Below are 10,451 nucleotides of genomic sequence, written 5' to 3' on the forward strand. Positions count from 1 at the left end.
TTCATTTTATGCAAAATAAAAACACTTACATGTTCGGAAAACCAATGTGAAAATAATTATATGTGCGTTTCAACCCAAGTTGAAGGATATCGGGTCTGCATCAATGCTTCATGTTGTTTAATAAATGGTTAAGCTTCATCATAGTTGTTTAATATGAACCAGTGAGCCACTTCCAAGTCGGTTTCTTTGAAGGGCTCAGACGAAGGTCCTTCACCAAATGGGTGTGCAAGTTGCGCAAAGATAGATAACTTTTCAATCCGCTCACCCCCATCCAAATTGCACGAGCGCTTATTGTAGGAAATTTCAACATTCTAGAGGTACCTTGCACAAAATGTAAAAGATTCTTGTACACTGATAGGCTCCGTTCTGAATCCTTCGAGTCGTGCCATGTTACAGACGAACCGCTTGTAACCACCCAGTAGTTTGACAAATTATTAAATATAATAAAAAATTTTAATTTCAATCGCTTGATAAAAGAATATTAACAAATCAACATACTGACAAGATTACCTCTCAATTGGATACATCCAACGATTATGCACCAGCCCAACAAACTTTGCCTTATACAAACATATGTATCATTACATGAACCATAGTTGTGAAAAATGCCCGTGGATATATTTTCTCTAGCCGACATAGGATGTACATAATATCTTCTTCCAAAACATCTACGTCGGATTTTCACAACGTTTTACAACATAGTTGGATGAAGAACCAAGACAAATATTTAATCGTCTCAACAACCTCGAAGTTCAAGTGCGGCCGAATCCCAATCAAAGGTAGCCGTTGAAGTAATACATGACAACTATGACTCTTCAAGCCAGACAATGTCCCAAGTGTCCATATTAACATGTCGTGCTATATTGCTAACATACCCATCTAGAAATTTCACACCTTACAGCCACTTCAAGAAGTCATTCTTGCCATCCAACTTGAAAGTAAAATTGGCATTCTTTTTCTTGTATTTACCACTGATGAATGTAGGCCACAGGTTGGACCTTATCTCCATTGCTTGCATGCCAATATGAATCTTCATGGTGTCTTTTGATTTTCCTGCAAGAAGCAGAGTCATTCTCACCACATTGTCGCATACATTCTTCTCAATATGCATGGGATTAGCAATGTGTCTAATTTTCAATATCGACCAATATTCCAAATCAAAGAATATATTATTTTTTTTGTCCAATTCAGCTATTTCACTAGTCTCCAGCCTTCCTCAAATTGGAGTGTATTCAACTTGGCTAACATCTCATTTCCAATAATTCTCTTGGTCTAGGTTGATACTATGTTGTCCCATCAAATGTTTCAGGCTTGTCACATCGCTCGTGATACCAAGGGACCAATTTTCGGTGGCCAAATTAGCATACATTTCCTACATGCCAAAATGACAATGTATCTTTGCCTCATGTGGGGCATGCCATTTACCCTTTGGTGCTCTAGCCTAATAGCATACCAGCTAAGAAATCATTAATTGTCTGCATAATTGTGTCTCTTAGAGTGAACATTTCCCCTGTAGACCTATTATATGTTCGTACACGATTTGGCCATAAATTTATCAACTCATTAATCAAACATCGCAAATAAACATCAATGGAATCACCTAGTGATTTGGGCACTGGTAATAAAAGACTTATGACTGTAAATTCTTTCTTCATGCACCTCTAGGGGCAAGTTACAAGGAAGAATGACCACTGTCCAAGTTCTATGCTCATTGGAAAATTTCCCAAACAGATTGAAGCCATTAGAAGCAAGTCTTAGTTTGACATTTCTTGGTATGCGGCAAAATCGGGGTAGATTTTATCAAATTCTTTCTATGCTTCGCCGTCAGCTGAATGCCACAACACATCATCATCAACCCGTTCCTCCTTATGCCACTTCATATCACATGTAGTATGGGTCGACATGTACAATCTCTGCAATCTAGGTGCAAAGGGAAAATAACTCAACATCTTATTTGGAATCTTGCTCTTTTGATATATCGGCTCATTGCACTTGGGATATTTATCTAACTTCTCGAACTCACGGTAAAACAATACACAATTATTTGTGCATGCATGGCTATTGTCATATCCCAACCCAAGATCTTTCTTCAACCCATAATGATTTGCAGGAAATGCATTTGGTTTTGGAAGCATACATTTAAAAATCCACATCATCATATCACAGTTCCAATTGGTCATATTACATTGTACTTTCATGTGCATCAAGTCTACAACGGCTATTAAGACCAAAAAATCTTCACAACCAAGGTACAATTTTCGCTCCTCTTCCTTCAATAATTTATCATACTTCTCGGGGTTTGTGGACAGCTCTTCGTCCATATTAAGTGAAGCATTAAGGAAAGCATCATTCTATATGTCCATCACTTGGCCATCATCAACACACCTAGATGTAGAAGGTTCATGCCAAACTGTCCCACTGCCGAAAGACGTTAACGTTGTAATGTTTGATTCTCCATGATAAGTCCAATTAGAGTAAGTGTGTACCATCTCATTCAAATACAAGTGATATTGGTCTTTGTCTTGTGTCATCCAAACACAATTATTACATTTCTCACAAGGACACCTAATATGATTCTGAGTGCTAACTTGGTGCCTTGCAAATTGAATAAAATTTTCGATCCCATCCAAATACTAGTAACAACTTCTATCTTGCAGTTGATCTACACCTTGTCCATTGTGCTTGTAATAAGAGAATTTATCCATCATAATGATTTAAAATACGCTTTATCGCCCCTCTATGCCTTCGGTAATGATCCTATTCCATTTGAAAGTGCACTTTCTATGTTGTGGTTTGCGAATATTTTATATCGTAAAAAATTCGCAGCATTTCCTCAAGTGCATGACATAAATATTATAGACAAATATCTAGTATGCACTTGAAGAACATTAGGTGGATACAACCAAATTATCCACAAACAAAACTTAGCCAAGTTCATAAAAAATCTCGAAACACTCCGAAGTGGACAATTCAAGATTCATTTAGATCAAGAAGACGCATACTGGGTCTACACGTACATCCAACAGAATCTCAAATGGGTCTAAGGTTTGTTTCGAATTTATTATACAAATCTAATAAACATAAGTAACTTCGTCTAAATGGTTATAAAATTTCAACAAATTTCACACCACGAATTCCTACACTAATGCTGCACTTATAATTAAGATAAATACATACCTTTATTTTAATTAACTCTTAATTCTAATCACAAACCCACGTAAATCAAAATTAATTAATCACACATTCGAAACAGTGACCAAATTCGCCCTACGAACTGGTAATTTCGTCGGGTAAATGTTTGTTCGCCAATGAATTTGTCTCAGTCGGGCAAGGTTTCGTAGGACAACCCCAATTTTTTGGTAGTAATATCAATTCAAGTGATGTAATTTGTTCACTCCAAAGAATATAAATAAACAAGGATCGATCAGCGTAAATCATATCCAAATTAAAAGTTGCATAGCAAAAAAAAAAAACCAATATATATGCATTTGGCATAGGTCTCTTCCTAAGTTTTTGATGTTACTTAGGTACATTAAAGCCATGAATTATTAAACAAAAGATCAATAACAATCAAATTTTCTCAACGAATAGTTCCATATAAAGTGAAATTCATATATAATAGAGTAACTCATAGACGATGACAACATCTAGCTAGCTATTTATAGAATATAGCCAGCATTGTCACATGATAACCCAACTGAAACAAGGGATCATCTGATTAAGGTCGCGGTGCACTTGCTAACTTTTATTTTTATTTTTAAATAGGAAGCTGTAGATCTCTAATTTTTGGTGTGAGCGGTACTGATCGTCAGAGGCTGAAACCCATGCACAAGACTTGCTTGCCAAACTTTGTCGCTGTTAGACATGGTGTAACCACACTCATGCTCCTTCCAACCTTCCAAGGCATGCACTATGCCCGCAACTCGCCATGCACTCATCACCCTTCTTGGCAACCAGTTCTGTCGTCACAAAAAAAAAAATTACGTGTTTAGCGTTTAGGGTTTCAGAAAAATTGACGAATAAATGAAAAAATGCTTTACCTCGCAAGAGTGAACATTCTCAAGAGATGCGGGAGTCTTCATTGCTGGAGTGTAGTGATAGAAGCAGTCCTTGCGCAATTTTTTGGGTGGGAATTGTGAGAAGGGAACAAATAGTGTTCCTTTTGGTGCACGCATCTGTTCTTTTTCGGTCAATCCATCACCCACCAACCATATCTGCAAATTAAATCAATTAGCTTTTATCATCCAACATATATGAACAGATAGAAAAAAAATAAAAAATACGAAAATATGGGCGAGGAAGGAGAATTTTGAAGCAAATAATTGATATATACCTTTTGTGCATAGCTTTTTGCAACAATTAGGTTACTTTCAGTGCCATTTAGTGATTTGGTGAGTTTCAAATATTCAGCCTGGTGTAATGTAGCTATCTGAAATATTAAGAAAATTCAGGTTATAAGATAAGAAGAAACATCATCTTAATTACAAGCGACTCAAACCAACACATTACATGATCACGTGACATGGTATGACAGTTCTACCCTAGTTTATCTCCCCAATGATCTATATAGATTATGTATGTATACCTGGATACCCTTCTGGCTCAAAGCATGGGCAATGGCATAAGCAACCTTTGTGAGATTGCCTCTAAGAACGACTTGAGTTGTCCCTTTTGGAATGCTGTTTAGGATTACAGCCACAACTAAACTACTTCCATCCACCACCTTGATTTTGAGATGTGGATGCCTTTGAACATAGAGACCGCCATACCTATTCAACTCTTCACCCTGCATGTACATATATACAAATTAAATAAGTAAACGACTGTTTGAATACATAAAATTTGACAACAAATACTGTGTGCTGTAATAAATATGGTCCTAAATTAAGGTCAAATTTGAGATAAAATGGTTACGTGGTAGAATCTCGAGGTGAGCCCCTGTATACGACAGACTATCACTTTACACACATGGTATACCATATGGCTGGACCAACAGTGAATTAAATTTTAGAGTACCCTACTGGTACTACATACACAAATACTTTTGCCATGGACCATGCATTAACCGATATTATATATACACAGATATAAATACATAGACAAACATTTATAATACATATTATCTACCACAACTCCATTATTTATTGGGGAGATTTAGTGAGGACTCTGGTAAAATTAATTAACTTCTGATTCAACGAGCGATTAAATTGTAAAAGTTAATTACATGATTTAAGTCACTTAGTATAACGGTCCAGCAGTATTTCTCTTCACTTGTAAGTGAGAGGTCTTAGGTTTGATTATTGTCAAAGAAGAATTTGAACAAAATTATTGCTAGTTCGTTATGAGAGTAAGTCTACCCCCTCTCCTTTAGTGTAGATAATATCGTTTATTCAAAAAAAAAAAATTACTGTTCAAAAAAAAAAAAACCTGATTTAAAAGACCTAGGCTCAAAACTTTGACACCTTTTTCCTCTGCATCAAGTATGGCTTCCTCAATCAAGCCATTGATAGCTTCACTTTGCCATTTCATAAAGTACTGAGATTTACAAATTAACAAATTAAATCAGATCTCATTAAAAAAATTAAAAACAATAATATAAATATAAATAAATAAACAAGAAGAAGAAGAAGAAGAAGAAGACCCAGATTTAATAGAGAAATTAAGAATTGGGCCTCACTTGCAAAGTGTACTTTGGAATAGCCCAAGTCTGTAATCTGAACTCGTGAAAGCGGTGCCTTTCAACGACAAAAGTACGGCCATAGATCCAAGTTATCATCATGGACCACAATGTGAGAGGCCACATCAACCACAAGTACCACGTCCTTGTGTGGGGCCTAGAGGCCAAGGAAACAAATCCTAGCGGTAGATAATATATGGACTCGGGCGTTGTTAGATGGGTTAGGTGGAGGACATCTGGCAATTCCTCCCCTCGCTTGAGTGAAGTATCATAGAGGGAATCGTTTGATTTGTCCATGGTGCCATACATGTAGTCGTAGATTGGCATGAAGAGAGAGTAATTGGTCCTAAATTGTGTGTGGTGCAAAGAATGGTACCTGCATTTATATGGACGTTAAATTTGAATTAAACTCAAAAAGATATGTATGGAGTTGCTATTAATATTCAGAAACATTTAAAGTATTAAATGTTGACAAAGTTAGTTAGTCAGACTATAAAACTACACTTTTTTGGCACTTCACATAAAGGTATAAAAAATTCAATAGTTAGTATAAAAGTGACATTTCGAATGTTAATAACGATTGCATGAAGGTATAATAATAAATGATAAAAACTAACAACAACAGTATATATCACAGGTACAATATGATGGTGATGCAACCCCCAACAATGAAATATAAAATGATATAGATATAGAATGATGGTGGTTGGCTCACGTGGACAGCCAATCGCACCAAAAACAGCCCTCTTACAGTGACAGAGGATTTCCTGTAAAGACATTTATTGCCCGCCCACCCATTTATTGGGCATATGCCTAAAATTCTTTTAAAAGAAAAGCTTAATCGATAAATAGTCTTTGTAATTATAGAATAATTGGAAGATAATTTTCGTGATAAAATAAATTAGAATTTAAATTCTCATGGTATAATCCGTTAGTAAATTAATTTTTTGTTAATTATCCGTTTAATGCAGGGATAAAAATGTATTTTGACGTATTCTTCTTCCTTGTATCTACTGTTTATCTCTCACCAGGAAAATAATGAAGACGATTAGAATTCGTCGCGTGTATCTTTATATAGCACAAACACCATAGCATTCTGTAAATTTTGAGAAGTGTTTCAAAACAAATCTGAAAATGAATGAATACCTTGTTAACCAAATCCATCACAATCGCATCAAACCAAAAACCAAACCAATCCGACAAAGCGAAATCCAATCAATAAATTTTAAAAGTACTCTGAAACCCATCAGCCAATATACAGCATGTAGAAGCAAAGCAGCTCATGCGGCTGTATCGTTGGCCGTACAGAGGCTGTGCTCTTCGAGATGGGACTCTATGCCCCCTCCCTCTCTTGTCAGTGTTCCGTCTAGGGAATCGGGATGGCTTTTTTGGGAGAAATTTTTCAATGTGATCGGAACACGAGATGATACATTACATGTCATTACATAATTTATGAGATATATGTGTTAAAAAGTTTATAACTTGAAAACTACAAATTCCCACCACTTATATAAAAATACGTAGTGTACCACCCGTATTCCGGTCGCAAGCCTCCTGTATAATTCCTGAGTTGGGTTGGGAATAACCCCTCCATCTTGGTTGTAGGTAGATTTTTTTTTTGTAGCCTTTTTGGTTAGATATTTATTCATACTTACGGGAGCATGTCTGTTCTTGCTAAGAGTTGTGCTTATCTTCTCATTTTCTATGGAGGAGTTTTTTTTTTTAGTATTTTTCTTCTCTGTGCTGCTTTGTTACTGGAATTCCCATTGACCAAAAAAAAAAAATTTAAAAAACCCAATTAGTACGAGGACCATTTATCCAATTAGACCTAAAGAGCATACAAAATATTTTATAATATTAGTACCGAAATTGACGTTAAACTATGGAATGACAGATAATCTTAGAGAGTCCTCTTAGCATCACTATTTGGAGAAATATTTTATATGTTATTATATAAGCAGAGAAAATAATTTTTTTTTGGTGCCTCTCTATCTATGTCTTTTCACTTATTTGATGACATGTAGAGCATCGGGTTAAAATATCGAGCACTTTGAAAAGAAATTCATTAAATTATTTCATAATTATTTCATACATGTTTGGTGTGAATTATATGTTCTCAGTACTAAAGTACAACAATATATTAACTAAAATGTCTGATGAGGACTATAATATCATATTATGAGTCAAATTTTCTGCACTTAAAACTCTTTGTAGCATATTTTTGACCTATGTATTTGAGTGATACGTGTCATTTAACTTAATTTATTTAGTATTTTATTTTTTATTAAGGAGATAAGTTAAAATGTTAACATTATTAAATATGGTTTAAATGGATGGTTAGGTGATGACAAATAAGATAGGTCACAGAGATGCCACGAAAAATTTTGGGTGAAGAAGATTTGATCTCATCATATTGTGACACGCATGTTTCTAACATATCAGAGTCAGGTTCATTTGAGTGCAACAAACTAAACATCTCTCACTAACAAAGAAGATAAATACTATTAGATCGTAATGTTAATTGTGGCACAAATTATACTATTCAATTTATTTTCGATAAGATTAATTTTTATGGTATACTTAGTTGTGGATACCTTGCAACAATATCTTTCCTAAATAATTGAAATTGAAAACAAATAGCATCTATAAGAAATTTGCTAGAAAATCAATGGTACCAGAATAATTTTGAATAAAATGTGTAAATTTGTATGTACTAATTATGTATATGACATATGCATACTTCCCAAGACTTGCATAGAGTAATTCTTCCCTATAACCGATTGTATTTGTATGAAGACAACGAGGGAGAGCAAAGCGAGACTTACGATGGAGTGTACATGAAATACTTGAGAGGGGGGAAAATGGTGAAGAGCCAATTTGGAATGAGCTCAAAATTGCAATGTCCCATGTTGTTCATGAAGTCAATATAAGTTAAATAACCAGCATAGACTGCGACAGAAGTTGTTCCGGTGAATAGAGTTGTCAACATTGGTATAGCAAAGAGTATGAAATATGCGATGTGCTCCGCAAATGGGTGAATCACAGCTGCACAATACATCAAACAAATATAAGTAATAATAAAAAATTTAGAAAATTGTTATAAGCAGTCTATAAAAGTCTGTCTTGCACTCTTTGCTCCTTTATTTTTCTTTGTCAACTAAAATAGAGTGCATGATAACTGATTTTGAAACGTCAATAACAGCTTCTATAGTATAATATTTTGTGAACAAAGAACATTTTCACCGACCAAGAAAAACAAAGAACATTTTTTAGAGGGCCGGGATTACGGGACGGTACACCACATGCCATTATATTATATACGTAAAGCAAAGTTTTATTTTCAAGTGCCCCGCCACTTGTATAATCACACGCTATGTACCACCTTGTGTTCCGAGCACACTAAAAAAATCTCTTCAAGGGAAAGTGAAGTATACTACTAATTAAAAAAAAAATGGAAGGGGTACTTGAGTAATTTTCTTACAAGTGATTGGCTCAGTGACAATGGAGGAATGGTGATGAGAGTGGTAGCGAGAGTATAGGAAATGGTGGTGAAGTGCTCTGTGGAACCAGTAGTAGAGAAACTCCACCGGACCAGCATGAAGCAGAATTGTTAGAATAACTCCATCTGTCCTCCACATTGGCAGGTTTGAAGCCCCTGGCAAGTGCCTGCTCCCTAGGTAGAATAGAATTGAGTTGAACAATATTTGATCATCCCTGCCCAAACAAAAATTGAAAAAAGTAAGATATATATAACTAAAGAAATTTAAATGAACTGATTATATATAAGACTACATTCGAGGTTGTAATCAGGCAGCTCATCTTTCAGCTTGGAATGGCTTTATTCTTTATACGTACCAGTTTCTTTCTCTGTCGACTTGTTCGAATTCGAGGCTCTTGTCAACAATCCGGCCGTTGCCCTTGGCCGTCCGATATCGAGAAAGAGAGATCCATAACTGGTTGTGGACAAACCTCCACAGAATAAGTGGAAATATGAGGAAATAAGATAGATCTTTATCTTCCTCATCGTTAGCAAAATACGAGTATGTACCGTGAATGATCCAAGGAGCCACGACCACATGCTGCATTAAAACCCCATATATATAGATCACAAATTTTAAGTTGTTAATACATCAAAATATGTAATGTATCAACAATGCATATACAATGAAAACCTTAACGGGGGAGGTAACAAAGTTTTCTAGTGTGGACTGGAGCATAGTATGCAACGAGATTCTTGACCATTCTTAGCCATTACAATCTTGGCCTTGCAACCAGTCGCTCATCCCCTCGTTCATACTATGGGCTGGTCCATTCTAGAATTCTCAGTGTGTGGCACTGTATTTACACGAGAGATAGAGAGAGGTATGAGCTAGGGTTTGTAGAAGGGAAGACCTTAAAGCTTCCAAGAGGAGTCCATGGCCATTCAGTGAGAATTCCGGGAGTAGTAGCCATATCTTTTTTCTTCTTAGCTGATAAAGCTGGCTACTTAATTTGCACACAGACAGTTTTAGCTTTGGGTATGTATGAATATATATAGTAGTTGGTTGATGAGTACGTAACTGTTTTTGTTGTTGCAACAGTGACTTATGTGTATGGCGGTGCCTAAAATGCAGGAGTTTTAAATTCCATTCAGAAATTTTGTCGAAGATGTTCACAAAATAGGTGAAGACGTAAGCAAAGTCCAATAGCAACGTGGTTAAAAGTGGTTATGAGTTGGAAATAGGTGGCGAAAAAATTGTTATGCAATTATGGTTGTATTGTACATTAATTAACG

At 35.6% G+C, this 10,451-nt stretch overlaps 1 protein-coding gene across 1 annotated transcript; it reads right to left on the reverse strand.

Moving 5' to 3' along the window:
* Nucleotides 1–3,575: 3,575 nt before the first annotated feature.
* LOC126613805 (very-long-chain aldehyde decarbonylase CER1-like) lies at nt 3,576–10,213 on the reverse strand. Its single transcript, XM_050281403.1, has 10 exons — nt 10,070–10,213; nt 9,533–9,756; nt 9,159–9,391; nt 8,503–8,722; nt 5,678–6,053; nt 5,428–5,535; nt 4,586–4,786; nt 4,334–4,429; nt 4,041–4,214; nt 3,576–3,959 (listed from the first exon to the last, which is right to left on the reverse strand). Exons 1-10 carry the CDS (start codon nt 10,127–10,129, stop codon nt 3,780–3,782), a joined length of 1,872 nt encoding a protein of 623 aa, XP_050137360.1. The 5' UTR covers nt 10,130–10,213; the 3' UTR covers nt 3,576–3,779.
* Nucleotides 10,214–10,451: the final 238 nt, after the last annotated feature.

Source organism: Malus sylvestris, chromosome 2, assembly GCF_916048215.2.
Source record: "Malus sylvestris chromosome 2, drMalSylv7.2, whole genome shotgun sequence".
Classification (NCBI taxonomy): domain Eukaryota; kingdom Viridiplantae; phylum Streptophyta; class Magnoliopsida; order Rosales; family Rosaceae; genus Malus; species Malus sylvestris.